We start from the raw sequence: 13,491 nt of genomic DNA, 5'->3' as shown, positions 1-13,491 counted from the left end.
TCTGGGTTAAACATACAAATATTCCTCTGTTCTTAGTCATGGTTTGATGTGCAGCAGAGTTGTTCCTGTGTCCATTCAGCAAACAGTGCATGCCAGTCTGCTTTGAGCCGCTATTCACCAAGTGTCTACTTTAGGTGTTTAGGGCCAACTTTGTGTTCCAAAACTCAATTAGAACAAGTTTTGTACTGTACTTGTGGGGATTTATAAAAATGTCAACATGCAGCGCAAAGGGAGATACCTCCCAGGAAATAATGAACAGAAAGCTAACATCTAATGCAGCCCTCAACACCAAGCCTAATACATCTCTAAAGCAGATTTTCCACAACAGCCAAATGAACACTGCTAGTCAAGTTAAAAACACGTTCTTGGCACAGTTTATTGTCTTGACCCAAAACAAAAAAAGCTGTTAGCAAGACAACGAACAACAGTCTACCCTACATAACATTTCAGTTTCACAGCCCAGTAAAAATGGTTTTAGGAGGCAAGGGGAAGAAAGGTTCCAGAGTAGATACATTTTTATTATGAAAAAAAAATAATCAGCAGCAGTCCTTCACGGTATGAAGGCTGTAGTTACCCCTCCAATGCTATTTTGTATTAGGGAGTAGGGGTCGGTAACAGGAAAAATCCAGCCCAAATTACTGAGAATCTCCACACAAAATCATGTTGGGGGGAAAGGCAGAAGTAGACTTAAGGCAAGAAGTCTGGCGCTCTCTGGACTATGTTACATCTGTGAGGCAGGAGTCTTCATTTGAGTGCCCATACCATGCCACTCACTTACTAAAGTGTCATCAGCATGACTTTCCTATAATGGAAATTCTCACTATAAAAAAGTATAGGTGCATATTACCAAGTTCTACTGTTTACAGTATGGCCAAAACCACAAGTGTATCCACGAAAGCCATGAGAACTTTAAGGGACAAAGCATTATCAAGAAGCAAGGTAACCCGAGATTTCAATAGCAAAGTACCTTTTGGGCCGAGGACGCTTCATACTGGAAAGCACTCAGACGCCACCATACCAGGAGTGCCTTCCGCTGAAACACATGGCCAGGGTCTCGAGCAGTGCCAGTAAGAGGCCCCAGAAGCTTGTGGGGGTGGGGGGTAGCTGAGAGGGGTGGGGGGCGCGGAAGAACCACTGGTTTAAACACATCTTGCCTTCAATATTTCATGTAATCGGTTATAATGTTTACACTTGTTCAAAGAACATTCTTTTCACATCACTTGGGGCAATACAGTGTGCTTGGCTCCAAAGCAATCTCCCAATAAGCATTACACAGATAATTTAAGGGAAGGAAGAAACAGGAGGAAATTGGGTTTGCTCATTCGCATTCACACCAGGACGGTGTATACATATAGCGATGGATCAGGCCAGAACGATCAATAAACTCATTTAAGGGTAAGCAAAGCAAATTATGCCTTTCTGGCAAATTAGAATCTCACGTTACTTCGAACCATGAAACATTTCAACCGAAATGACCCACGGCTGAGCAGCTCCAGCCTAGTACAAACTGGACAAACCTAAACAATAGCATGTCTTGCATGTTACAAAGGATTCAGCTATGGGGTTAAAAATGACTAGGCAGTGGTTGGTAGAAGGATGGAGTACATCAAGACGGAACCCTCTTCCATGTGTGGCATATGGCCTAGAGACGAACACCTCGGCTCATTTCTGTGACATATGGCCAGAGAGGAGTTCCCATGCACTTCTGGTGATCAGCAGTGGAGAGGCTTTTAGTTTTGGGAGCATGCAAGAGGCAGGGTCTGTCAGCTTTCAACATTTGAGGGCTGGAAAGGTCAAAGTATTCAAGGAGAGCCTTGCACCCATCATTCAGCATTGTACCAGCGTTTCAGAAAATAATGCTTGCTCGATTGCTTTCCTCCCCCTTCCATTCCCATAACTCACCTCGCATAGATTTAAACCTCATCACACTAAATCCCAATTTTTTATATTTTCCTAAAAACGAGGTTGGCAGCTATGGTACACGTAAGATTTTCATAGAGCAGTATGGTTTAAGCAATGAACTTCTGAATAATGGCCAGACAGTGGGCTATGTCTGACCTATTTCATATTGTATGCCCTCCGCCTAGCTGTACCATTAAATATAGATGGCCGACTAACGAGCAGCTAAGCCAATCATTTATCAGAAAACAGTATGGCCCTTTGAAGGGCTTTCAAAATTGTATTTCTATGGCAGAATTTGGCAGCAACAACCTTGTTCCATTCATTACACATAGGCGACTGGGATAATTCAAGTGGCACTTTAATCTCATGCACTTAGGGTTTTAATACTTCAAAACGGAAACATTGTTTTATGATTGCGCTGAATGCAAATATGTTCCTGAGGGGTGATGTACCAATTTATGACTGTGCCACTCATTCCTCAATATCGGGGGCGACAAGTGAATTGTGCCTGTGAAAGATACGGGCAGCGTCACTATATAGAAAATTCCCACTGCTCATGAAAAAAAATGCTACCTCCTAGGTAACCCTCACGCATCACTCTCCATCTGAAATGACTACCTCTTAATCCACCACCCCAGACACACAAAACACACAAACAAGCACTGTTGGCAAAAAGACACCATAAATTTCACATTAAAAAATAAAGCACCTCAGGCAATGACGCCAGAAACAGTGCTTCTTATACATCGTGAAACAAACACCAGAGAAATGCATTCGGGAGCAGGCTGGGTGTGTTGCACGTGCATAGGTATGCTTTGGGAAGGGGGCCTTCAGAATAATATACAACAGTTGAGTTCGTACCCCGCTGGAGGACTTCAGTTGCCCCTGGGACTTTCACTCGTCTAGTGATCAATCTTTATGCCTAATGGAGCCAAAACGGATAAGGAGCACCAGGAAATTAAGAGCAAACTCCCTACAAGCCTCAAAAGAGGCTCCCAAGTGGCCAGCTAACTAAAGTTGAAAGTCCAAACGTGCCGACACCTACTAGAATCCCAACAACCATCAAGGCATCATAGAAGGCAGTCACCATAAACACTTTTATAAAAAAAAAAAGGCTCAACACGTAGTAATTGGGTTATCTACAAGGTCATGTACCTGGTCTAAGAATGCTTTACAGTTTGAGGTGTCTGATTCTGAACCATTAGTCTCTTACTGGAGGCATGTAGGGGAGGGAGGGCACTAAAACTCCAGGCTTTCAAAGCTCATGGGGCACCCCACAAAGGCAATGGCCCATACCACCGACACGCAAAATACTTTGCCAAAAAATGTCAACCAAAATTGCAAGAGGAAAGAGATTTGCCAGTGCAATAGAATGATCTCTAGTTCCGTGCAGTCAATGTCAAAAGCGGGATGGCTGGGCCACGTATAAAAGGAGCACTGATGAGAAGTGCACAAGAGGAGTGGGATACACGCCCAGTAAGCCTCCAACAGCTGCCAACCGTGCCATTGGAATGCCCCTTCAAATTGAAAAATGGAGTTTGAAGTAGATGGTATTAACTTGAGACAAGTGCCTTGATCCATGGTTGAGGTGGGCAACTAGCGTGTGGCAATTATTTCAACACAGAAGCAACTGTGTATAACTGATTTTGGGATAAGTACAGGGGTGTTGGGAACAGACAAGGGTACAGCGTTGACGCTGCAGTTCTTAGCAGTTGGTTTGCTCAGCGGCTAGATATAGTAGTTAATACTATTCTAGTTCTCTAGCAGACAGGAGTGGGATGGTGGCAGAGGGGCACTTCATGCACAAATAAGTATATTACAAAATCATCCTTGGGGCAGAACAGGAATGGGAAGTGAGGACGTCCAAAGAGGGGGGGATCATTCCATTCCGCACTAAACTGCAACATTCTCAAACACTGCTTTTGGCGGGCTCCTGCCTGTGTCTTGCCCAACACAGGGGCCGGGGAAAGGGGCAAGGAAAAAGGAAGGGTATAGGAAAGGCAGGTTTTTCAGTCTTATCCAAAATAGGTTTTAGTTTCCTGAAGACTCCGTCATCTGATATCAGAAAATGAGCTCTGACTGGATGCGGTGTAAGTGGATCCCAAAGATGGTGTTCCGTTGTTTGCCAGGCGACCTTGCCGGAGAGTTTCAAAGTACGTGGCCTGGACTGGCTTATGGCACTGCAGAACTTGTCTTGCGTCGTCCACCTTGAACCATTCCCTCTTCCTTCCTGTGTGGGAAGAGGGAGGAGAGAGATCATCCACTGCATCAAAAGAAACAAAAAGTGCACATTTTAGGATCAATTCTGCTGCACCTTACTTGCTATTTCTGCTGACTATGCGTGCAGGAGTGGCACAAGAAACACAATCTCATCTTCCTTCTAGAAAGGCGTACAAGTTAAACAGAGTCCTAAAAATCCTTTGCAAATGTCAAATATACCGTCGAGAGACTTTTACACTGTACTTCAAGTCCACTAGCAGTTTGTGATATTCATCTACACCTATGCCAATTGTTTTAGATTGATAAACTGTCCACAATAGGAAGAACTAGGCACAACGCAAGCCTCTTAAAAAGAATCTAACTTCACTTGCATGGATGCACCTTACACACTCAGTCATCTGGTGGTAAATACCTTACTAATGAGGAGTGACACTTGCATGATTTGCCAGTCATTTTTGTTTATTTTGATTTACTCTGTCAAGTCTTCATGCTACTAACTCCATATGTCTTCATTCACAAATACTATGTTTTCCAGCTTTCACAAACACAAGGGAAACATTACTTACCTGTAAAAAGTGTTTTATTGTTACATAGTCTCACATTTCCCTTATTCCATTATCTAAAAGTTGGGGTCGGAAACCAGTTTTAAATGTTTTTGTGGCCATTAAAGGGATGGTCTAGTAAACATTTTTATTTAAAAAATAGATGGGCAACATAAAAAAAAAATACTAGCATTCTCCGTTTTAAAACTTCCTACGTAAAATTTTGAGCTATTCAAGCTCAAAATTCGCAAAAGCAAGCACATGGGCGCATCCATTTTGTGAAATGGAGGCCCTCCTTGTGCTGGCTTTTGCGGTACTAATGAAGGAAAAGCCAGCCAGCTGTAGTAAACAAAGGCTACCACTGGGTGGCTTTCCCTTCATTAGTGCTGTAGGCGGAGGACGGGGACTGGAGACCAGAGCAGGAAAGCTGCAGCTGAATCTCGGTAAGTGCTATTTTTTTTTTTTTTTAAATAAGCACTAGCTGTGGTTTTTTTTCTAAGTTTTCGGGGCTGGAGGAGCCCGGAAAACTTAGAAATAAAACCACAGCTTTAAAAACGTTGTATTTATGTTTGCGGTCGCTTTTGAAGCGACCGCAAACATAAATACAACGTTATTGTGTTGGAAAACGCTGCGGTTTTTCTTTCCAAGTTTCTCTGGCTCCTCTGGCCCAGAGGAGCCTGAGAAACATTGAAAGAAAAACCGCAGCGTTTTCCAACACAACCGCGTGTGTTTCTGCCTGCTGTGGCTTTCACTTTGGGTCTACGGTGCTCCTGTTTCTGCCTGCTGTGGCTATCACTTTGGGTCTCCGGTGCTCCCAGGGGAGCACCGTAGACCCAAAGCGAAAGCCACAGCAGGCAGAAACACACGCGGTTGTGTTTACATGCCGCGTAGTGTTTCTACCTGCAGCTGATTTCCCATTTGGGGCTCTCGGGCTCCCCGTGGGGAGCCCGAGAGCCCCAAATGGGAAAGCAGATTCAGGCAGAAAACGCGGTTGTGTTGGAAAACGCTGCGGTTTTTCTTTCCGAGTTTCTCAGGCTCCTCCGAGCCGGAGGAGCCTGAGAAACTTTGAAAGAAAAACCGCAGCGTTTTCCAACACAATAACGTTGTATTTATGTTTGCGGTCGCTTCAAAAGCGACCGCAAACATAAATACGTTTTTAAAGCTGCGGTTTTATTTCTACGTTTTTCGGGCTCCTCCAGCCCCCCACTACCCCCTACCTTATACTAACCCCTTACCCCTCACCCACCTATGTTTTAAAATGAACCTACTTACCCAATCAATTTGAAAAAAAAAATCCAACATTTGAGTAGGTGAAATTTGATTCTGTGAAATCTAAGGTATCGTAAAATACATGCTCTTGATTTTCTGGAAAGTATGGACAATGTCATGGCCCCTACACAGAACTCGACTCCCCTGAAGTTCTTGCTAACGTAGTCAACTCCACCCTTAGCTGCTTGATAACCAGACTAGAACCTATAAAGATCACCATTGTGGACAATGCGAGCCACCATAAATGGTTTGACAGGCCTTGAACTATTTAAAAAGAAAAAGGAAAGCAGAGACTACTTGGCTCAGGCAACAGTCTGAAATAAACAACAAATGGAAAGACTTGAACAAATGTATAAATCTTCAATCTTTGATGCTAAAAAAAGACTTTCAATCGGCAGATCTCCGAAGCCAACAACCCCAAAAAAGCTTTTTGAAATACTTAAGTCCATGGATATGCCTGAATCATTACTTGTGGATTTCTCGAAAGCATTTGGCACAGTGTCCCGCAGTCAATTGTGGACTAAGCTGGCTAATTGGGGCATCAATAGCTCACTTTTGTACCTTATCTCCTTATACACTGACACTACCGAGACACTGAGGATATTCCATCATACTAAACAGGGTTGTGGCTTGGCCCCATTCTTACACAATCTGTATGTGGCAGCCATGGGCCTCTCCATTGAATCAGCCCATAATGTTCCTCCTCGTAACGGTAGAGTCCAGTATACTGGATTGGCTATGCAGACAATGAGATACTTATCAATAGAACTCACATTGGTTTGCAGCGATCATTAGATGCACTGGCTGAGTACACTGATTTAAATCATCTGTCTAAACAGTGCTAAAACCAAGATACTTATGTTTAGCAAGAAAAAGAAGGTGGGATTTAACTTCAATTGGTGCTATAAAAGGCAAATAGTGTACTTACCTTGCAGTAAGACACAAAGTAACTAAGTGGTCCAGACCAAAACGCAACAAATCTGGAAGCAAGGTCAGGAAGGCGTGGCATCACTACCTTGATGGAGAAGACAATCTGTACAAAACATTGCTGAACTGAAGGCCCTGAAGACGACTATAACAAGTAGTTCATCGAAACCGGTCAACCATTACAACCTATATCCCGCAAGGAAACATGGGATACAGCAACTGAAGGAATAGCTTTTAGTGGAAAGATAGTGTCTCCTTTTGTTTGGTGATGTATCACCACACAACATTTAGTCGGAAATAGAGTACCCTACACACAGTCTCTTGACCTGGAACCATTAACAGGGTGTTGAATGAGTTCAGCCATTCTTGTTGATCTAGAATATTGCAGTTGTGTTGTCCGTTTGTATGAGAATGGCCCTTCCCTTAAGGACAATTTGGATGGAAAGCAGTGGCATTTATATTGCGAGTAGCTCTAGCCAATGTATGTGGTACACATTGTCTTCATCTCCCTGCAAAGGGGAAATGGACAATGTGCTCCCCATCCGGTCAGTGATCCAACTGTTACTTGTGGCTGCAGAGACAAGAAAGGTCTTCCTATGTTCATGTGGTCTGGTGACCACCACCGGAGATTTACGTTCATCTTTATCATTACTACCATTAGACCTTCCCATTGATCCACTATTAGCATTCTTAGTCGTGTGTGATAATACATATGCAAGATGCCATCATGCCTGGGAGTCTCAACCTTCCTGACAGTATCTGGCCTGATTTGAAGAGGGGGAGAAGCGTTTGTAAAGCCTGTACCTATTCTGGCGTTTGGTACGCTGTGTTTAGGTCTGGCCCCAGGAAGACTCTCTCTGCCTGGGGTTAAACGTAGCTTTGAGGTTGAGAATCCTAAACTGGAGCAATTGTACGTCCGCCATGTGTGTGCTAGGCACTGCTGTGCATCACTTCCCGTTATAAGCCACTCATCTAGATAAGGGAACGCTATTATTGCCTCACAGCATAGATGCGCTGCAACCACTTTGGTGAAAACATGTGGTGTAGAGGCAATTCTAAAAAGGGAGAACTTTGACTTGGCATGGTTTATTGAGTAGTTTGAACCAGAGGTAATTTCTGAGACTCTGGAAAATTGAAATATGAAAGTATGCATCTTTCAAATCTAAGGTGGTCATGAAGTCCCCACCCACCCCTTTAGTAGGGATAGGACTTCCTGTAATGTCATCCCAAATTTTTGAGGTTTGACGCATCACTTTGCTGGTCTTAGATCTAGGACTGGTCTAATTGATTCAACCTTTGGTACTAAACAATAAACAGTAAATTCCTGTGTGTACCTGGCCTGCTGGTACAGCCAACGCTCCCTTCTGAAGCAGTTCTTTTATCTCCTCCAGTAGAACCTTTAGATATTCTGGGATAATGCTTCTCCTTTTGGGTAGATGATAGCGTGTTTATTTGTATAAGCTTGATGAAGTACCCCCATCCCTTACTGTACTTAAGGCCCACTTGTCAGAGGTCATTCCTCCCATATGTGGGTGTATGATTTTATGTAACCCCCCTACCGGTGGTTGTACGGGAGGGGAACGTTATAGGGTAGTCATTTATTGGAAGGGGCTGTGCCTCTAGAGGGCTGTCCTCTGCCGCGCGCTCTTCCTCTATCTGGGTGGTGCATGTGTGAAAAACCACTTGGCTCTTTGATTGTGGTTGTTTTGGAAGGTGGGGCTACTCTGAGGAATGTTAACTTGGTGTAGAGTAGGGTTGGCTCTGAAAGGACCGTCTCCCTCCGTGATTTCCTATGAGGGAATGACCTTAGTGAAATCGGCTGTAAAAAAAAGGTATGTTCCTGCACAGCCTTTTCTAAGGCTTTGTCTACTGCTGTCCGAAGAGACAATCATCCTCCTCTGGTTTATCCAGGAGGTTGGCCAGTATTTCTGGTTTGAAACTGGACCCTCTAAGCCAAGCGTGTATTTTTAGTATTTCTGCTCCTGTAACAATTCTGCTTGTAGTTTCTGCAGCATCCAGTGAGCTTTTAATTATGGCATTGGATGAGTTTCTTCCCTCTGTTATGAACTTTATCATTGATGATCTAGTAGGTCCTGCTACCTGATCAATAAGTTGTTTAATTCCATCCCATTGGTCCCCATCATACCATGCCATGAGAGCTGTAGTGTTGGCAATTATTACCCCATGGGAGGCAGAGGTTGCAATCCTACAAAAACGTAAATCTCTGTTCGCTATCTGGCGATTATTAGCTTGTGGATAATAGTGCCCCCCTCCTTTTCCTAGTAGTTGCTAGTGAATCTACTTTGTCTTGTCCCCAATATATAATAGGTCATTAGGTGTTGACCTGTACAATTGTGGGGGTAATCGCTTTTGTTTGTACGGATCCATGAAGGAAGGGGTAATTCGCTTGATTACACTTGTACAGGAATAGCTATGAAGCATACTGTCAGGACGTCCTCAATGAATCCGTCTCTTGTGGTTCCTCTATCTGTATTGCAAATCTTAATGATGCCTTTTTAATAGGTCAGCCTACAATATCTGGTCCTATGTAGGAGAGGATGAGGTTCTGTTATTTCTGGAGATTGCATGGTGTAGTTATTTGGGTCAAGCTCTAATCTCCTATTCAACAATCTATTTGAAGTATATTTCCTCTATTAAGTCTCCATCATCTTCCTCTCGACAAGGTTGTGGTGTTATTCTAGTATTCTTGTTAGTTATTTAAACCAGGGGGGTTCCCCTGCCTCTTCGTGGATAGTCTAACAGAAATCCACAAAGGATTTCTTTATCCCCATTGAAGGTTGAAATTCTGTCCTCAGTGTATAGGATTCCTGTAAGGGTTGTTCTCGTGTTCCTATGCCAATCTTCTAAGACTTTTGCCCCTCGGTTTCCCTTCTGCATCGCATCAGATAGGATACTCCGCCCTCTGTTGGGGACAATTCTCAAAAATGTGTTAATTCCCTCCACCTTAGAGACCCCCAGCAACTTTGCTGGATTTTGAGGACTTGATTCTTTTTTTTTTTTTTTTTTTTTTTTGTTTTTTTAACATGGAGAGATACCCTTTTCCCCCCACTGGCTCATGTACTTTAATGGGATTCTATACACTTTCTTTTTGGTTATGGAGCGTAACCAACTCCATGGGCATCATATTTTATAATTGTGTCACAAAGCACATTCAGTGCAGTGCCACAGGGAAGTCTTCCAGATTTCCCAAGGTTTAAATACCTTCTTTGGGATCAACTACTGTTTCCCAGAACAGTAGAGTGAAATTGACTTCACTTAGTCCTGTAAAATTCTAGACCCAGCACACCCTATCTTACTATAGAGTGCTGGAGGGGTTACTTAGTATTCCCTGTGTCTAGTTACTCATGTAGTATTTGTTACCTCTTCCTCTCAGAATGGCTGGTGGCAGTGGTTTTGCAATGAACTACCATGATTTACCCCGACCGTGAACTCTACGCAGCTCCGGTAAACTATAAATTGCAGGAGCCATGTTTTTCAAAATGGCGCTGAGCCTCCTTTGTTAAAATGGTCCCCGGTCTTTTTTTGCTTTTTTTGTGAAAAGGTCCTTTGAGTTATTCTCTGTGCACCAAACCAGGTTTGATCTTTGTTCATTTGCCTTTGGCGGGCTTCAGGAGTGCAACCCGCCTCTGGCTCCAGAGTGTCTGTGGTAGGCAAGAAGTGAAGTAGGTGCCCGAAACTCCGTGCTTAGTCTCCTAGGAGACCCAAATGCACTGTGGCGATTGGCTGTCTGACTGTCCGGCAAGGACAGCTACCCTGCTGAGTGAGTGACAGCTAGGCTGGAATGAATGGGAGATAACTCAATAAAATGCAAGTCTTTTGGCTTGGAAGGCAGTCGACCACTGGACGAAGGAACCGAAGAAGAGCTTGAAGAGGACTGCTGCTGCAACTCCTGGACCGTTGGTTTGACCGGTGAAGCCCTGCTTCAAGCCCGAATCTCCAAGTTCGCATCAACAGAAGCCCTTCAAGGACGACTTCTCCCTTTGAGTTGGTAGGACCAATCAACTCCTGAGTAAGCCACCTGGACACCCATCTCGGAGCTGGTTGAGTTTCCTCAGAGTTGCTGCAGGAAACAGAAGAGCCAGAGAGAGGGACACCAGATTGCGTTGCTTGTAAGCTGTCAAAGCTTTTTGAAGATCCTCCGGACTTCCACGAAGCAGGACTGACCAAGCCTGACCCCCCCCTCAGTTGAGTGCAGGACCTCAGATGCAAAGAAAGTCCGTCTTGACAGCCAGGAACCACGCTTCTTGTCATTTGCTGTACCACAAGGAGCTGAAACGCAGAACAAAGTAAAGTTTGCCGGTTGCCAGCTTTGACCGTGCCAGTGCAGGAGTCCCCCCGACGTTCTCCCTCTTGTCCCCACAACTGAGGCTCAGGTACAGCGAGATCTTCAGCGCTGCACAGGAATAAAAGTCTTCAGCTGCATCTTTTCTTCTATACCAAGGTACTGTAAAACAAGTCTAAGAGAACTTACCCATTACTTTGGAAGTGCTTGTAACTTCTGCAACTCACAAGTCTAATCAGCTTGTGGCCCTACATTTGATTCTTTTTTTATCAAAGACTCCTAAGAACTTGGATTTTTCCATTAGCTTACCTGAAGTGTTGCATCCTATACAAAGACTTTTGCCTATTGACTTTGCCTATTGAATGACTCTTCTCTTGCTATCTGAAAGTATTTGCCCTGCTTAAGAAGATTTGTAATTTCTTGTGTTCTAATAACCTTTGCCTTTTACAAACTATTAAGAGTATTCTGTATGCCAACAGTAAAGCATTAATGTCCTCAGCACCCTCGTTACTGAAGTCACCTGTGGGTGTAGGTTGTGTCTGTGGGCCATCCCAAAAGGGCCTCGTCTGATCCAGAAAAGTGTACAGCATTGAAGTATGACAATGCATTACTTACCGTAAAAGCATTTCTGATGGTTGTATCTGCTTAGATTCACATGCTGTGCATAGGTCCGACATCCAGTGGTCACTGCGGAGTATTGCATTTTGTTTTTCGTAGTCGAAAAGGGGACGTCGACAAGGCGTGTCTGTAACACTATCCCTATAGTGACGTGCGTTGTACCCACAATCCCTCACGCGTCGAGGTCCCTCTGTTTGTATTTTTCTGCCCTGAGGGAGCCTTTTAGCCGTGAGTGAGTACAGAAAAGAGAGAAATATATATAAAAAGGATGTCTATGTTCCTTCCATCCGAGCGGGGAGGAAGGGTGGGCGCATGTGAATCTAAGCAGATACAACCATCAGAAATGCTTTTACGGTAAGTAATGCATTGTCTTCTGATGTTTGTTAATCTGCTTAGAATCACATGCTGTGCATAGACTAGCGAGCAGTACCCGGAGTTGGCGGTGGGTTATGAGAAGGAACAGTAGAGAAAAGATGTTTTAATACTGCCTGCCCAACCTGGGAATCAGATCTAGAGTGTGCATCTAGACAGTAGTGTTTTGTAAATGTGTGCACAGAACTCCAGGTTGCCGCTTTGCAGATGGACTCAAGGGGAACATTTGCAATGAATGCTATGGAAGCCCCCGTGCCTCGAGTGGAATGTGCTCTTGGCTTGAAGGGTAGTTCTCTCTTAGCAAGAGTGTAACAGAGTGATGCATTGAACAATCCATCTAGATATAGTGGATTTTGAGACCGCATCTCCTTCTCTTCCTGCTGCCACCGAGACAAAGAACTGATTAGTCTTTCTCAGTGGTCTGGTTCTTTCCATGTAGAACATGACAGCTCTGCGTACATCTAGTGTATGCAGACTTTTTTCTCCCGAGCTGGAAGGGTTTTGAAAGAACGTTGGATATCTTTGTGAACTGTTACGAAGGGGTCTAGTACAGAAAGAGCCTGTAGTTCACTTACTCTCCTAATGGAGGTGATAGCTATTAGGAAAGCAGTCTTAAGGGTGATATCTTTAAGAGTTGCCTTGTGCATGGGTTCGAAGGGAGGGCCCATGAGTCTGGAAAGTACCACATTTAAGTCCCATCCGGGAGCTGGGTTAGCTATCGGAGGGTGTATCCTCTTTACCCCCTCCATGAAGGCTTTGATAACTGGTATCTTCCACCACGACACTTTAAGTTGGGAAGTGGTGTATGCAGAAAGTGCCGCTAGGTGGACTTTAATGGAATTGAACACTAAACCTGAATCCAGTAAATGGGTCAAGTATAGAATAATGTCAGTAGGAGAGCAGTCAACTGGGTTGATGCTAGTACCTCTACACCAGATAACGAATCTTTTCCATTTGCTAGAATAGCAGTGTCGAGTATTAGGTTTTCTGGCTTCCCTGAGGATGTCCATACATCTCTGTGGGAGTATTAAATGTCCAAATTCTATGATCTCAGGAGCCAGGCTGCTAAGTTCATGGTCTGAGGGCATGGATGCAGTGTCCTGCCCTTGTCTTGTGACAGCATGTTGTACGGGCAGGGAAGTTTCATTGGGGGAGATAGGGACATCTCCATCAAGTGAGCGAACCATGGTTGCCGGGCCCACATTGGGGCCACTAGTATCATGGTAACCTGCTCCTGGTGCATCTTGTGCACCACTTTGTTGAGAAGGGGAGTCGGGGGGAAAGGCGTAAACAAATTTCCCTGACCATTGAATCGACAGACCGTTCCCCTTGGACTGG

General features: G+C 44.2%; 1 protein-coding gene across 2 annotated transcripts in view; it reads right to left on the bottom strand.

Annotated features, from left to right (window-relative positions):
* Nucleotides 1–2,244: 2,244 nt before the first annotated feature.
* NUDT3 (nudix hydrolase 3) overlaps nucleotides 2,245–13,491 on the bottom strand; it is a 387,485-nt gene continuing 376,238 nt past the window's right edge. Inside the window, exon 5 of one of the 2 annotated variants that reach the window (XM_069633509.1) lies at nucleotides 2,245–4,132. In XM_069633509.1, coding sequence (XP_069489610.1) covers nucleotides 3,954–4,132 — 179 coding nt within the window. In that variant the 3' untranslated portion in view covers nucleotides 2,245–3,953. Of the gene's footprint in view, nucleotides 4,166–13,491 lie in introns of both variants that reach the window. The other variant, XM_069633508.1, reaches the window with a different exon arrangement.

Source organism: Ambystoma mexicanum, chromosome 13 (assembly GCF_040938575.1).
Source record: "Ambystoma mexicanum isolate Mex_15411 chromosome 13, UKY_AmexF1_1, whole genome shotgun sequence".
NCBI lineage: Eukaryota > Metazoa > Chordata > Amphibia > Caudata > Ambystomatidae > Ambystoma > Ambystoma mexicanum.
This window is presented reverse-complemented; position numbering and strand designations above follow the sequence as displayed.